Here is a 16,802-nt window from a genome sequence, read left to right on the forward strand (position 1 = left end):
AGGAGAGACATCAATGTGTTGTTGCCTCTTGTGCCCCCCCTACAGGGGACCTGACCCAAAACCTCTGACCAGGAATCGAACTGGTGACCCTTTGCTTCACAGTCCAGTGCTCAATCTGCTGAGCAAGACCAGCCAGGGCAGTTGCCTTTGTATTTTATTATCAGTTTCTTTTGCTGTGTAGGAAGCTTTTTAGTTTGGTACAGCTTCATTCATTTATTTTTGCCTTTACTTCCCTTGCTTTTGGGGTCAAGTTCATGAAATGTTCTCTATGGCCAAGGTCTGTAAGTTTAGTACCTGTATTTTCTTCTATGTGCTTTATTATTTCAGATCTTACATTTAAGTCTGTGATCCATTTTGATTTAATTTTTGTACAAGGAGACAAACTGTAATCTAGTTTCATTCTTTTGCATGTGGCTTTCCAATTCTCCCAGCACAATTTATTGAAGAGACTTTCGTTTCTCCATTTTTTAAGCTCTTTTGTCAAAAAATATTTGACCATATGCCTGTGTTTCTATTTCTGGGCTCTTAATTCTGTTCCATTGGTCTGTGGCTGTTTTTCTGCCAATACCATGCTCTTTTGATTATCATAGCTCTGTAATATAATTTGAAGTCAGGTAGTGAGATACCTCTGGCTTTTTCTTTTTTCTAAGGATTGCTTTGTCTATTTTTTGTGGTTCCATACAAATCTGATTATTATTTTGCTCTATTTCTTTAAAAAATGACATTGGGTCCTGACTGGTGTGGCTCAGTGGCTTGAGCACGGGTCTGTGAACTGAAAGACTGCTGGTTTGATTCCCACTCAGGGCACATGCCTGGGCTGAGAATCAGGACCCCAGCTGGGGGGTGTGAGAGAGGCAAACAATTGATGTTTATCTGACATATCCTCTCCCTCTCATTTTCCCTCCCTTCCCCTCTCTCTAAAAATAAATAACTAAAATCTTGAGACAATGACATTGAGGTTTTGATGGGGATTGCATTAAATCTGTATATTGCTTTGAGCAATATGTCCATTTTAAACTGTGTTGTTTCCTCTGATCCATGAACACAGAACATCTTTCCATTATATTGTGTCTCTTTCTATCTCTTTTAATAATCCATTGTCGTTTGCAGTATATAGGTCCTTCACATCCTTTGTTAAGTTTATTCCTAGGTATTTTATTATTTTGGTCGCAATTACAAAAAGAGTTGTGTTTTCCATTTCTTTTCCTGAAGTTTCATTGTTAGCACACGGGAAAGCAGTGGATTTTGTACACTGAGTTTGTGTCCTGCAACTTGACTGTGTTTGCCCACTGTTTCTAGTAGTTTTTGGTGGAGTCTTTAGGATTTTCCACATGCAAAATTATGTCATCTGCAAAAAGTGACACTCTTTCTTCCTTCCCAATTTGGATGTCTTATACTTCTTTCTCTTGCCTGATGGCTCTGGCTAGGACTTCCAGAACTATGTTAAACACGAGTGGTGAGAGTGGGCGTCCTCATCTGGATCCGGATTTCAGAGGGAGAGCTCTCAGTGTCTCACCATGGAGTGCGGCGTGAGCTGTGGGTCTGTCATACACGGCCTTCAGTATGTGGAGGTACGTCCTTCTATATCCATTGTATTGAGTGTCAATCATACACTAATGCTGTATATTATTGAATGCTTATTCTGTATCTATGGATAAGAACATGTAATCTTTATCCTCTGTTAATGTGGTGTGTTACATTGATTGATTTGTGTATGTTGAACCATCCTGTGCCCCTGGAATGAATCCCACTTGATCCTGGTGTATTATTTTTTAAATATATTGTTGTATTCAATTTGCTAGGATTTCAATTTTGTTTAGGATTTTTGCATCCGTATTGATCAGAGATATTGCTCTATTGTTTTATGTTCTAGTGTTATCCTTGCCAGGTTTTGGCATAAGGGTTATGTTGACCTCATAACATGTGTTAGGGAGTATTGCCTCTTCTTCCATTTTTTTGGAAGAGTTTGAAAAGGAAAGGTATCAAGTCTTTCATGCTTGGTAAGATTCACTAATGAAGCCAGCTGGTCCTGGAATTTTACTTTTGGGGAGGTTTTTAAACTTGTTGCAGCAATAATAATAATAATAATAATAATAATAATTCGGTGCCCTGGCTGGTGTGGCTCAGTGAACTGAGTGCCGACCTGCGAACCCAAGGGTCACTGGTTGGATTCCCAGTCAGGGCACATGCCTGGGTTGTGGGCAGGGTCCCTAGTTGGGGATTTTCAAGAGGCAACCACATATTGATCTTTCTTGCTCTCTCTCTTCCTCTCTCCTTTCCCCTTTCTCTAAAGAAATAAATAAATATTTAAAAATAATAATAACAATAATTATTATTATTATTGATTAATTGTATTCTTAAAAGTGCCAAGAACAGCCCAGTAAATAGTAAATGCTGGGCTCTACTTTCAGTAATAAAATTTCCTATTGTTATCAGTGTTAGGAGCCAGTGACAAGTAGAAGTCAGGTTAGTCCTGTTTGAAGCTTCGATGTCACCCACCTAGAAGGCGAGGTTTGCAGCCCGCTGGCCTCAGTCTCCCCGTCTGGACTGGAGGCGGGGATGGATGTAGAATGGGATGAGAAGTGCAGGATGCACGCGGGAGGCAGGAGGCGGAATGGCTATGCGCGCATCGGCCGCTAGGGGACGCTGCGGAGCCGCCCTTTTGTGGTCCTGATGCTGGAGCGAGCGGGCGCGGAGGAGGGAGGAGGGCGCGGGGACCGGGTGGGAGGGAGGCGGGAGGCGGCGTCCGTCGCTCTAGCTGCGAGTCCGCCCGCTGCCCGCCGCCGCCGCCGGCTCGGTCCGCGCCCGCCGCCCGCCTTCGCTCGCCATGGCCCGCCTCACGGAAAGCGAGGCGCGCCGGCAGCAGCAGCAGCTCCTGCAGCCGCGGCCCTCGCCGGTGGGCAGCAGCGGGCCCGAGCCCCCCGGGGGGCAGCCCGACGGCATGAAGGACCTGGACGCCATCAAGCTCTTCGTGGGCCAGATCCCGCGCAACCTGGACGAGAAGGACCTCAAGCCGCTATTCGAGCAGTTCGGCCGCATCTACGAGCTCACGGTGCTCAAAGACCCCTACACGGGCATGCACAAAGGTGGGCACCCCGGCCCCCTCCTTCCCCTCCCCTCTCCTCCCCACCCCACCTTCCGGCATCTTCTCTCCCCCAACCCTCCTCTCCTAACCTCCTCCCTCCACTTGCTTCTGCCACGGCATCATTTCTCCCCCCTCCCACCCACCCTTTCCTCCCCCCTCTGGGGGTGCAGCTGACAGATACGATCTGGCCCCCTCCCCTCCTCCGCCCCCTCTCCCTCCCTCTCCACCTTCCGGCATTCTCTCTCTCTCTCTCTCTCTCTCTCTCTCTCTCTCCCCTTCTCTCTCTCTCCCTCTCTCTCCTCTCCCATCTTCCTTTACCTCCCATTCTCCACCCCCCAGCATTTTCTCTCTCTCCCTTCCCTCCCATTTTCCCAGACCCCCATCCCTTCCCCCTCACCCACTCTTTCCTGCCCCTTTTCTGGGGGAGCTGCCTGAACACTGCCACCCCTCTCTGCTCCCCCCATTCATTTGGCTTCCCCAGGCCCCGTCGGGGAACTTTGCGCCTCTGGACTCCATTGCTTTGGTCATTTTCACAAAGCCAGGCCGGTGGGGCAGGTCCAGCTGGCCTCCGGGGACACACGGATGCCCAGGACCCTGGGCTAATCGGTAACTACAAAGAAAGCAGGAGGGGGGTTGGGGGGGCTCAGGGAGCTGAGCCAGGCTGAGGGGGGAGCACTAGCCTCTGGTGGCTCAAATGCTACCGTTCGTCCTCCCCCCTGCCCACCCTCTCTGTTTGGACCAGCATCCCCCCTCCGTTTCTCTGCCCTTCCCCTCCCTGTCTCCACCTTTGGCTCAAGTTAAAACTGGCCGATCCTGTCAGCAGTGTGTTGAGGTCTGAGGCCAACGATGAGGAGCCTGGGCTGTCCATCTGGCAGAGCCCAGATCCTGGGGTGGATAGGGGAGGCGTGGGCAGCCTGCAAACCCAGCAGGGAGGCAGGTGGGGTGAGGAGGCCTGCCTAGCTCCCCGCAACCTGATTCTCTCTCTGATGGCATGCTGGGAGCAGGTGCCCAGGGACTGTGGCCCTGGCCCTGGGCTCTGATCGTGAATTGGGGTTGCTTTGACAGCTCTCCTGTTGGGGGTTGGGAACTGGGGGTGGAGATCGCAAAGGCTTTGTGCTGGACGCCCATGGTGAGACCTTAGGGGTGGCCCAGGGCCCATGACCTATTTCAGACTCATTTGCCCCCACCTCCCCTTAGTGTTGCAGGCATGGTAACCATTAATACATGTTCGATGAATGAATGAATGAATGAATGAATGAATGAGAGCCTGGTTGGACGGAGCCCAGGCCTGTCACTTCAGCTAGACCCTCAGCCGGTACCCTATGGAGGAAAGAAACCCCTCCCACCCTTAACCTTTTTTTAAATCCTATCACCAAAAAAAAAAAAGGGGGGGGGCCTGGAAAATCTAATTCCTCCATTTGGCCTAGGAGGGCTGAGGGTTCACTCTTGCCAATGAATCCAGCTCAGGGGTCCACAGCTAATGGAGGGCTCTGTCCACACACCCCTACCCAGCCCCCTCGTATGTCTGAAGGGCCCATTTCTAGGATTCTGACGGGAGTCGGGGGTGTCCATGTGGCCCCCCAAATATTGGATTGGAAGACTCGCTGGGGAGCTCCGGGTCAGGGAAATGAACGGGTTGTGGAGGTGCCCCTTTTCTCATTTTTAAATCTCCCATGGAAACCACCCCCCACCCCTCCGAGCAAAAAGAGGTTGGGGGTGCTTGGCTGAGTGTTTGTCTGGACTAGAGCCTCAGTTTCCCCACCACCGGTAACGTGGGGCCCCGTGTATGTGGGGCTGTTTTTTCCGGCTGGAGAATATTGGGATGGGGGGGCTGTCTCAGGGCTTTCCAATTTCCCATCTTTCCCTGGAGGCTTAAAATTAGCAAGCAGGGTGTCCATGACACTCAGTCCTCACCCTTCTCTCTGCAGGGATCCTGGGCCGATCTGAGCTCTGGATGCAGGACCTGAGTGTAGCAAGAGGGTGTGTGTGGGGGGGGGTTCCCTCGTGTTTGCCCTCACCCAGTACCCTCAGGTCAAGAAGGGATCCCCCTTCTGGTCCCACCTATTAGGGTCTTGAGGGACCTAACCTGTGGGAGGCAACCTGGAGGTGGGGGTGTCTCGAGGGCCAGCAGCTGGGATGGAGGCCTGTGTGACCTGTGGCCAGTGGCTGCCCCTCTCTGGGCCTCAAACAAAGGGAGGTAAAATGATAAAAGGGAAGTGGGGGGATAGAGGTGGTCCAGGAACCCCCCAACAACACTTACCTAGTGTAATTTCTGGAAGGCCAATCACACAGGGCCCCTGCTGGTGGTGCTGGAGGAGCGTGGGAAGGGTGGGAGGGCCAGGGCGCCAGGAGTGGAGAGAACCCCCCTCCCAGAGCCGTCTGTCCGGGCCTTTGGCTGCTGAGGGAGGCTGAGCAGCAGGGCAGCTGAGAGGGCCGGAAAGGGGTGAGGGGTGAAGTAAAACCTCTCTGTGGCCAACGTTCCCCCACCCCAGCGCTGTCATACCCTCATGACATCTCACCCTTAACTCTTCCCTTTTCACGTTCAGGGGCCTGTCTGGTCTCTCACCAGAGGGATCGCCTCTGAGGGTGGCCTAGGAGCATCACCACGTCACACAGAAGGGACACTGAGGCTCAGAGGGCCAACCACTGGGTCCCAGGGACCAACCAGAACAGCCCTCCCGCCGTCACTCACCCGCTTCCCTCCCAGGCCAGGGGAAGCAGAAGCATGTGTGTGTGACGAAGGGGTGGCAGATCCCCCCAAGCCGAGAATAAGGCTCCCCGAAATGGCATGGGGGGAGTGGCTGTGACATCTGACAGCCACAGCCAGTGGTGGGCAGGGCTATGCCGGAGGGGGGGTACAGGGGGGTCTCTTGGGACCAAAAGAAAGGCAGAGGGCTGAGCAGGTCCTCGGGGCTCTGAGGGCTGGACAGGTGTTGGGGGACAGGGTGGGAACAAGGGGCTGTCAGAAAGAGGGCAGGCCTATGGGTGCCGGGTTTTTTTTAAGAGAGGTGGAGATAGAGACAGAGACAGAGAGAGGGGGAGAACGAGGGAGAGACAGAGGGAGCCCTCCCCCCTCCACACACACAGGGAGAGGCAGAGAGAGGGTGGGAGCCAGGGAGAGAGATGAAGGGGGAGCCGCAGTGCTGCCTCCTGCCCCCACCTCCCAGATCTGTGCCTCGTCTGTCCAGAGGAAGGGGACCTCCCTGGTGCCCCCAGCCCAGCCAGGGGCTCCAGCCAGGAACTGAGGGCTGGGATGGGGCTCCCAGTGGCTGCTGTCCTGTCATTACCCTCCTCCAGCCCCCTGCTTGCAGGCAGGATCCCCCATGACCCTCGCTCTGAGCGGGCTGGGTGACTGTAGGGGCCCTGAGGTACCTCTCCCTGGTCAGGGCTGAATATTAATGCACAGTCTGGTGATAGGGTTCGCTGGCCGCTGCTGCCGCGTGACCCCCCATTTATGGTAATCACATATGCATTTGCATGTTAATGACAATATTTATCTTAAAGCGGAGGTTGCAAGGGGGGCCGTGCAGGTGGGGAGGGATTTGGGGGGGGCCTGTGGTTTCCATGGGAGCACCAGCTGCTCTGCTCAGAGGCAGGAGGGGAGGCTGGAGCATGCTGAGCTCTGAGGCGTGAGATTCCGTGTGTGACGTGCCAGCCCCAGGGAGACAACGGGCTGGGCTGGGCAGCCGGCAGGCACTGCCCGGGGTGGGGGACTGAGGGAGGAGCTGCTCTCCCTGAGGCATCTGAGGGGACAGCAGCTGGGGGCAGGGGCTGAGTGGGAGCCACCAGGGCTGGCTGTGTGGCTTTGGGCTAAGCACCCCACTCTGCGCCTCAGTTTTCCCAGCTTCTCATTCTTCATTGATTTAACAGGATCTTATGAGGCCTATGGGGCCATACAAGTGATTGTAACACATTTTCTGCCCTCCTTCAGGCAGAGGACATTGCTTGAGCACCTACTGTGTGCCTGCATTTGAGTAGAGCTGGAATTTCATGAAAACAGGAATCTCTGTGAGAGTAAGCAATATGTGAATCCATCCACCCATATGACCAACATTTATTGAGCACTTGCTGTGTACCAGGCCCTGGTCCAGACCTCTTGAACTAGAGACAAGTGCCCTTACCCAGATCCCTCCAAAGCCCAGAACCAGTCTGGTTGGCGAACACAGTGAGAAACCAGGAGGTCATAAAGTGTTGATGTCAGGGCTGCAATGGCAGACACACACACTGGCAGGGACAGCCTAGAGGAGGATCTGTCTGCCCTGGCATGCGTGGGGGCCAAGACGGCTTCCTGGAGGAGGCAGACAGTGTGGGAGAGCACTTAAGAGCTTAGTGCTGAGAGGAGTCTGGTTTCTCTGCGTCTTAACCAGCTATGCGGACTTGGGCAGGCTTCTCCGTCTCTCCGAGCCCCAGTGCTGTCCTCTATAGAGGAAGCTCCCATCTCGGGCTTGGGGAAGGAGAGGATGGGAACAGCTGTCAAAGTTTTTGGCACAGAGTGCATGCTGGGTCAGTGGAGCGTGTTATGTGACTAAGCTGAGACCTGAAGGGTGCAGAGGATCTGTTGATGGGGAAAGGCATTCCTGGTGTAGAGAGCAGCATGTGTGAAGGCCCAGAGGAGCGCTAACTCTGATAGCTTCAGGTGGAGGGAGGACGGAGCTTTCGCCCTGGTGGGAAAGGAGAAAGGGTTCCAGGAGCCCCAGAGCCCCTTTCGATGTGGGGCTAAGTGGGCAGGTCTCTTCTAAAAAGCTCTGGCATAGGAGTTGGACCCAAGAGCTCTTTCTGAGATAGGCTCGTGTCTCCCTCTTTCACCTCTGATATTGGCAGGTGAGAACCTCGCCACAGGGAGCACTCAGTAGGACCATGCTCACTCATTCAGTCAGTCAGTAAGTTAGTCAACAGTTCCTGAAAGCCTTCTGGGGACTCGCCTTATACTGGGTAAGAGAGGCCCAAGGGTTCTCTATGGTTAGACAGAGGCAGCCATTGGCACCTACAGCCACAGTAGTCAGTGTTGGGTCTGAGGGAGGGATGCAGGGTTGAGGGAACCGGACAGAGGATCAGGGACTCTGCCTGGGAAATCCTGCTGCACAGAAGAGGGGCATGAGAACTGGGGCTCTGAAGGATGAGTAGGAGCTAGCCAGGTGGAGAAAATGTTTCATTTATTTATTAAGAGAAGTACTTAACTGTGTTCTGGGCCCTATGATGGATGTGAAACACAGCAGCGAGTCAGCTGGTTGGATGGCTCTGTGCTTACAGATGTGGGCAGGAGGAACAGGGTTTGCAAAGTCCTGAAGGTGTGAAGGCGCACAGCTGGAATCGAGAAGGAATTAGGTGAGACATGGGAGATGGGGCCAGAGTGTCAGCACAGACTGGGCCTTGAAGAGCCTCTGATGCTGGACTGAGCTTGGACTCTTTCCTGATGGCACTTGGGAGCCATGGAAGAATTTAGAGCAGGGAGGATGTCAGACCTGCATGGAAAGGGAGCTCGACATCTTGTTATCTGCCATTGCTTCCACCCACCTCTTTCCTCCCAGCCTTATTCAGAGTGTGCCCACCTCCTACACACCTGAATGAATAAAATGGAAGCTTCCCCTTGGAGTGGCCCACAGTGTGGGGAGAATGGAATGAAAGGGATCAGACATGTGTTCAGGTTCCAGTGGTTCTTAGAAAACCAGGGTCCTCTGCACCACATAGATCAGGTGAGAAATTGGGGCTCAGAGAGGGCAACACCCAGCCCCAAATCACACAGCAATATAGCTAGGCACCACACTTCCCAGCCTGAGCCTTGACCCACTTTAGAAGGTGAATTGAGGAGCTCTAGCCAGTGTGGCTCAGCTGGTGGGGCGTCCCCCTGCAAACTGAAAGGTCACCAGTTCTATCCCTGGTTAGATCACATGCCTGCCTGGGTTGCATGTTCGGTCCCCAATCCCTGGTCAGTTGGGCCACATATGGGAGGCAACCATTTGATGTTTCTCTCTCACCTTGATGTTTCTCTGCCTCTCTTTCTCCCTGCCTTCCCCCTCTCTCTACAAACAAACAAACAAACAAACAGAGGAGGCAGAAAAAGAGAGTCTGTGAGGCATAGACTCAGGGTGAAAGACGTCCAGGGAGGCAGGCTGTCCTTGGACTGAAGGTGACCAAGGCCAGAGGGAGGGGCTGCTGCATTTCGGAGACACTGACCTAGCAATAGTCTCGTTGGTCTGGGGTCAGGGTGATCATCACCGAGACATGAGGTCTGGGAGGGCAGGGCCTGGGTTTGTTCGCTGTTTTGAAGTGGCGGATGTGGATGAGTGAGGGCATAAGGATGATCGGGGGGACCAGAGGAGTGGGAGTGAGGGGGAGATGTGGGATGGTGGGTGGGGTGGCCTGGCTAACGGATGGGTGAGTGAGCAGATGAGCGTAGGCATGAATGGATGGATGGACGACGGCGGCTCAGTGGACGCGTGAGTGAACTGATGGATCGAAGAGTGGGTAGATGGGTAGAATGCTGAATGGGCTGGTGGATGAGTGAGCGGGTGGATGGGTGGATACATATATAGATGGATGGAGGAATAGATGGATGATAGAGGAATGGGTACATAGATGGAGAGACAGATTAGTGATGGATAGGTGAGTGGAGGACAGATGGAAAGACGGGTGGATGATGGATGGACGGATGGATGGACAGGTGAGTGGTGGCTGAACGAATAGATGGGTGGTGGGTGGATTGAAGGATGGAAGATGGACACCTCCCCAGCATTTGCCACCTTCCTCCTCACTGGTGCATGGGAATGGCCTTCAGCTTTGTCAGCCAACAGACTTGATCTCCATCTTGTCTCTGCTTTTTATTTCTGTGTGATATTGGACAAGCCACCCCTTCTTTCCTTAGCGTCTTCATTTATAGAAGAGAAAGAATAGTGACGGCTGTCTTACAGAGCAGTTATAAAAACTGGAATTCACTTATGTAAGGTGATTCATGTAATTATGCAGAGTAACGTCTGGCATATGGTTGGTGTGAATGCACAGCCCCGCGGTCAGATAGTCAACAGCTGCCCCTCACGCCTCTCTGGTGTCCAGGCACTGAGAGAGGCTCTGGGGACACAGAAATCTGGCAGAGCGGGGGGACTGACAATAAACCCATAAACCCAGAAATAAGATTTAGGTCGGAATGAGTTGCTATGAAGGAAATAAAACCAGATGTGTGGTAGGGGGTGGCAGCTTACTTTGGGTGGCCAGAGATGGCCTCTCTAGAGGGGTGGGACGGGGCCTGAAAGACAGATGAGAAAACTGTTACTCCAAACCAAGGGAAAGGCATTCCAGGAGGAGGACACAGCATGTGCAAAGGCCCTGAGGTCAGAATGAGTTTGGCGTGTTGCAAGAACAGTGAGGAGGCCCGTGTAGCTGGAACAGAGTGAGAAAGGGGGAGAGAGGGAGGAAGAGGAGGCAGGGAGATGATGGGGATGGGTTGTGCAGAGCCGTGTGGGCTTTGGGAGGACTTGAGCTTTTACCCCAAAGGAGATGGGAGCCCTGGAGGGCTGTGGGCAGGGGAAAGACAGGGTCCCTTAAGGAGATCATTCTTCAGAATCTGGACAATGTAGATCCTGGGTCTTCAATTTACCAGATGGAAAAATTAGAGTCCTAGACATGGCTGGGTATTTGGGAGGGGTTAGGATTCTAGAGTCAGGCTCCTAGAAGCATGAGGGGGACTACATGTGTGTCTGGGAAATTATAAGGGGATTGAATTTAAGGGCAGTGGAGGGAAATGGTGAGAGAAGAGGTCATAAGACAGTCGTGATTAGGTTGGGAAGGGCTGTAAAGGCTGACAGTCTTGGCTTTGACCTGAGGGCACTGGGGAGCTATGGCAGGGTTTAGAGCTAGGGAGAGACATAGTTCACAGCTGAGTGCAGGGAAATTCCATTGGTAGTTTGTGTGGAGGAAGGATGGGGACAGGATGAGGTCAGAGAGGCGGCCAAGCTGTGGTTCAGGTGGAAGAGGGTAAGGCCTGAGCTGGGCCTGGGCTGTGGGCGTGGAGAGGAGGGGATTGCTGGAGACATATTGAAGATGTCAAATTATCAGCTCTAGGCAGGGGAGGTTTGGTGATGAGGAAGAGGGAGGGTTCTTGAGAAGTGGGTATCTGCCAGGGTGACCCTGCTCCCAGGGGGGACTGGATGATGCTGGAGACATCTGTGATTGTCAGGACTGGGGGTGTTCCTGGCATTGAGTGGGTGGAGCCAGGGATGCCGCTCAACACTCCACAACGCTCAAGATGGTCCCACAGAGAGTGATTCAGCCCCAGTGTCAGCAGCACCAAGGGGAGGGACCCTGCTCTAGGGTGAATGGATAAATGGATAGATGGATGGATAGATGTATGTATGGATGTATGTATGGATAGGTGGGTGGGTGGGTTCCAGGATGGGTGAATTACTGGTGGAGCAATGGTGACTGAAACCCTGGGAAGAGTCAAGATGGCTGTGGGCAGGAGATTGGGGAGGGGGTTCCAGAAGAGCCCCGAGAAGACTCCAACATGGAAGGCTGGGACAGAGGTGAAGTCTCAAAGAAGGCTGAAGAATGGCAGCCAGGGAGGTAGGCAGACAGCCGGGAAATGGTGTGCCCGATGCGGGGGTCCGGGAGTGTGATCACTGAGCCCGAGGCCCTCTGGGACGGGAACTGGTGAGTCCATAAGTGGGGGGAGGGACAGTGAATATGAGAGAAGGCTGCCAGCTCCATTGTTCTTGGCAAAGTGGGTGACGGCCTCAGGTTGGGAGGAGGGAAGAGGGTGTGGAGAGGGTGACCAGGGGCCATGAGTGATGAAGAGGTGGGCCCACAGCAGGAGAGAGCGTCTCCTATAGTCCTTGATAGATAGCATTATGACTCCTGTTTCATGGAGGAGAAAGTGGGAGCTCAGAGAGATTCAGTGGTGGGCCCAAGACCACACGGCAGAGAGGCGGTGGCCTAGATCAGAGAGCTCAGGTGAAAAATCAAGAATGCACGGCACAGTGTGCAGGGGTCTGGTATCAGGGGCATTGGGAATGAGGGGCTCACACGGTGGGTTACGGCTGGGCCCTGGCTGAGGAGAGGACGAGGTGCTGGAAATCAAGGAGAAGACCGACGAGGCTGTCTTCCCCACATCGGTTGTCCCAGCAGAGCTGGCATAGGACAGGCACTCAGAAAATACTGACTGGTGGGGGGAAGGCGGCGGATGAAAATGAATCAAATGTGGTTGCTGCCCTCGAGGAGGTGGTCTCCATATTAACAGATCAGTTTGGAAACAAAATAAATTTATTCATTCAGTCAACAAGCATGTATTGAGCACCTACTGCATGCCTGGCACTCTTTAGGTTCAGGGGACCCAGCACTGAACAAAACTCGAGTCCTCGTGGAAGGTGCATTCCAGTGGGGGAGCCAGAGGTAAAAGAATGTATGGTGTGTGAGATGGTGATTAGGTCACCGGGAAAAAAGGATAGGGTGGGAGACGGTCAAGGGCTGTAAAGTTAAGTTTTCATCAAGGGCGTGACGTTGGAGCCAGTACCTGAAGGAAGCGAGAGTGAACCATGGAAAGATCTGGGGGAAGCACCTTTCAGAGCACCATGTGCAAGGTCGTGGGGTGGGACCATGCCTGGTGTGGTGGGAAAGTAGTGAGGAGGCCCGTGCGGCTGGAACAGAGTAGGTTATGGGGCAAGGGAGCAGGTGAGAGTGCGATGTGGATTGGGGCAGGTTGTGCAAGGCCATATGGGCTTCAGGGAGAACTCGGGCTTTTACTCTGGAGGTGGTGGGAGCCCTGGAGTTCTGTGGACAGAAGTTGGACAGAGCCTGACTCATGTGCTCACAGTAGACCTCTGATGGCTGCTGTAGGGAGGACAGACTAGGTGGCCAGGATAGAAGCTGGGGGAGCAGGGTAGAAGCAACTGCCCTGGCCCAGGTGGGAGATGATGGGGCTGGACCCATCATCTCCCAGGATGGAGGCATGATCAGTGGCCAAATTCTTACTGAGCACATGCAGTGTTCTGGGCATTGGGGACATGTTGGTGACCCGGACGCAGCTTGGCCCCACCCTCAAGGTGCCCACAGTCCTATGGGGGCAAATGACACAGGACCAGATAGTCACAGCATGAGCGAGCAGAGCTGTGATGGAGGACACTCAGGCACGGAAAAAGCCCATGAGGTGCCTCACCCAATATCGTCTGGGGGTGGGGAGCTTCCCAGAGGAGGGGCCAGCTGAGCTGGGACCTAAGGTTGAGAAGAAACGAATCAAAGATGCGCATCAGAGTGTGGACCAAGGCAACGTGGTGCCCAGACAGTCAGAGAGGCTGGGCATGGGTGTGGCAGGGGTCAGGGCACAGCCAGGGACATGGCCAGCAGAGTCAGTCCCTAGACCTACCAAGCTCCACAGGAAATGACAAAAATCCCAGATTGGTGCATGAGAATAAGGATTATAAATAGTAAGAAGTAAAAACCATGTTTTCTTTTTATTTTAAAACATTTTTTAGGCCCTTTGATCAGTGTAACTTCAGCAACTTAAGTACTCTTCATTGTGCTGGGATTTTCTGAAACTCAGAAGCCTCTGGCTCCTGTCACTTTGTGACATCGGGCAGATGACTCAATAGCTGGTGTCTCAGTTTCCCCATCTGTAACCTGGTGGCATGGTGGCATGCCCACATAAGGTGCCTGGTGCTCAGTGGACATCGAGTATTATTGTTGTTACAATTTCAATGCGAAATCCCAGACCAGATCTAAGAGCAGAGAGCAGCAGGTCTTGGCTTGCGGATGGACCCTAAGGATTCCCTGACAGAGAAGTTTCCTCTTTGTGGAGACACTGCGTGCTTCCCTGTAGGTGTGGGGAGCCCTCTCCTTATTAAGAGACCTGTGATGAGGCAGATCTAGTTATGAGGATACTTTCACACATGGAGGAAATATCTTGCTCCCCAAGGATCCCCCCAATGGTGTTGCTGTGCACTTGAGCCTTGAGAGATGTGTGGACACTGTCCCCCACAAGATCAGTCATGGTCCTAGCTTGGACAATGGTGGTGGGTGTAAAGGAAACCATAGGGTTGACAAGTGCTAAGCATTCTGCCAGTTCTTGTGGGTGGGATTGCCCTCTCTGCCTATCTCCATCACCCCTCAGTTAACCCCCCAGGGTTCAGTTAGTTTGAGGAGGGCTGCTGGATACTCAGCCCAAGCACCCATGTCATCAGTGGGGCTGGTCTGTGGGGTGAGGTTGGCCAGGGCTAGAATCAGGGTGAGAGGCTCACCTGGTATGGGTATTGGGTGGGCCGAGGTTTCCTTCAGAGGGTCCAGTTCTGGAGGTTAGAAGGGTTGAGTTGGTTCTCTCTGAGACTGTGGGGGAGAATCTGATCCAGGCCCCTCTCCCAGCTTCGGGTGCTGCTGGCAATTGTTACTGTTCCTTGGTTTGGTGATACATCACCTGGATTTCTGCCTTTGTGTCCATGTGGCCTTCTCCCTGTGTCTGTGTCTCTGTGTCCAGATTTTCTCCCTTTTATGAGGGCACCAGTTCTATTGCATTAGGGCTTACCCTGATCCAGTGTGGCCTCACCTTAACCAACTACATCTGCACCGTTTCTGACAAGGTCATATTCTGAGGTCCTGGGAGTTAGGGTGGCAACTTATGAATTGGGGGAGGGGAAAACAATCCAACTCTTTTAGGAATGGAAAATCAAGTTTCTATGTATCCAGAAACGGGTAAATGTCACACATTTTCACCAACTAGAAAAGAAAAACTAAGAGTCCCAGGGAGATTGGGCAAAGAGAACTGGGAAACATTTCAGCACCAGGGACAGCGGCTTCCGAGTTGGTTGTTCCCTCCTCGCCCGGCAAAACTTCCAGAGCAGAGGGTGATGGCATCCAAGGTTGCTCTGGGGTCCCTCCCTGCCCTCCCAGGGTCAGCAGACTTCATGTTCTGCACATAGGGCTCCACAGGCTAGAAAGGACCTGGCAAGAAAGAGGAAGGGTTTCCCTCCTATTTTACATCTCCCAGCAGCCTTATTTCTTGCCAGCCATGCCTAATGTCTCGGAGGTCTTAGGGCTAGTTATCTTAGCACCTCTCATTTTCCTGAAGACTTTGGTGGGTTAAATTCAGAAAATAGAAACACACAAAAAAGAATAGAATGACAGATCATGGATTGGGGGAAGATGTTTGCATCATACATAACCCCAAACGGATAAACACACAATATATAAAGAACTTCTACAAAGCAACAAGGTGCCCTGCTTCATCAGTAACTCTAGGAATGTATGTTAAAATCCCAGTGAAATACAATGGCACACTCATCACAATGACTAGCACTTAAAAGTCTGGAAAAACTGAGTTGCTGAGAAAAAGAAAAAGCACTAACAGGATTATCAGACCCCATTGGAGGGAATGTGCACGGGTGGAACCCACTTTGGAAAACAGAGAATCGATCAAAGCTAAACATATACCAACCTTCTAACCAGCAATCCCATTTCTGGACATGCCTTTGTCCATCAAAATACGTGTGCAAGGATGTTCCATGGCGGCTTTATTCATGGTAGCCGCTGAACAGTGAACAGCCTAAATGCCATCCACCGGACAGTGGATATCCGTGTGTAGCATATTCATAGGGTAAAAGAGTAGGCAGAAACCAAAAGGGATTAATCTCGGAGACATACAACCACCCGTTGTTGGGTGGAAGAAAGGTGTAACTTGGACATACACTATGATTCCCTTCATGTAAGTTCAGCACAGGGAAGCCCTCAGCCACACCGACTGGCGACGCCTGCGGCGTGGGCAGCCACAGTGCGAGCGACGACCTGGTTGTCGCCAGGGCCAGGGTGGCTCACTTCTTGGGGTTGGAAGATTGTCGCAGTGTGGGAGGAACCTTGGGGCTTCTGGTGGCCGCCAGGTTCTATTTTGGGATCTGTGGAAAGGTCACATGACTTTATAATTATTTGTTACATTGTGCACTTACATGTTCTGCACTTTTGGGGGGAGGTGATTTGTAATGTATTCTAACTATGTATTTTTTTATTGTGGTGAAAGTTACCATTTTACAATGTACAGCTCAGGTCATTACGCACGTTCACATGGTCGGGCAGCTGCCCCACTGTCCATCCCCAGGGCTGCCTCACTTTCCCAAGCCGACGCTCTGCCCCATGGAACACTAACTCCCCCTGTCCCCCCTCAGCCCCTGGCTCCCACCATCTACTTTCTCTCTTTTTGGATTTGACTCCTCTAGGAGCCTCGTAAAGTGAGAGCACCCAGCATTTGTCCCTTTGCGTCTGGCTCATTTCATTGGATATAATGTACATAGGTCCATCCGTGTTGTAGCAGGTGCCAGGGTTTCCTTCTTTCTAAGGCTGAATGGTATCTCATTGTACATACACCCCACACTTCGTTTATCCATTCATCTGTTGATGGATATTTGGGTTGTTGCTCCCTTTCGGCTGTTGTGAGTAATGCTGCTGTGAGCATGGGTGTTCAGACATCTCTTTCAGCCCTGCTTTCGATTCTTTTGGATATCTACTCAGAAGTGGAATTGCTGAATCATACGGTAATTCTACGTGTAACTTTATTGAGGAACCACCAAACTGTTCTTCACAGCAGCTGCACCATTTTACATTTTACAAGTGTTTTTTAAAATGCTAGAGACTGTCTTCCACTCTGCCTGGTGCCCCCCACCCCAGAGCTCCAGGTGACCCCTCAGGCCTGGCGCAGGGACCCCTCCCCATCACCCGGCCCAGCTGACAGGAACAGCCACGGTAGCCCAGC

At 52.5% G+C, this 16,802-nt stretch overlaps 1 protein-coding gene across 6 annotated transcripts in view; it reads left to right on the plus strand.

The window, feature by feature from the left end:
- The first annotated feature begins 2,769 nt into the window (after window positions 1–2,769).
- Window positions 2,770–16,802, plus strand: part of CELF5 (CUGBP Elav-like family member 5) — a 41,939-nt gene continuing 27,906 nt past the window's right edge. For 3 of the 6 annotated variants that reach the window (XM_028519281.2, XM_036034324.1, XM_036034323.1), the window contains exon 1: window positions 2,772–3,086. In XM_028519281.2, coding sequence (XP_028375082.1) covers window positions 2,828–3,086 — 259 coding nt within the window. In that variant the 5' untranslated portion in view covers window positions 2,772–2,827. Of the gene's footprint in view, window positions 3,087–3,464; window positions 3,692–16,802 lie in introns of those variants that run through there. The other 3 variants (XM_036034325.1, XM_036034326.1, XM_036034327.1) reach the window with 2 other exon arrangements.

Source organism: Phyllostomus discolor, chromosome 8, assembly GCF_004126475.2.
Source record: "Phyllostomus discolor isolate MPI-MPIP mPhyDis1 chromosome 8, mPhyDis1.pri.v3, whole genome shotgun sequence".
NCBI lineage: Eukaryota > Metazoa > Chordata > Mammalia > Chiroptera > Phyllostomidae > Phyllostomus > Phyllostomus discolor.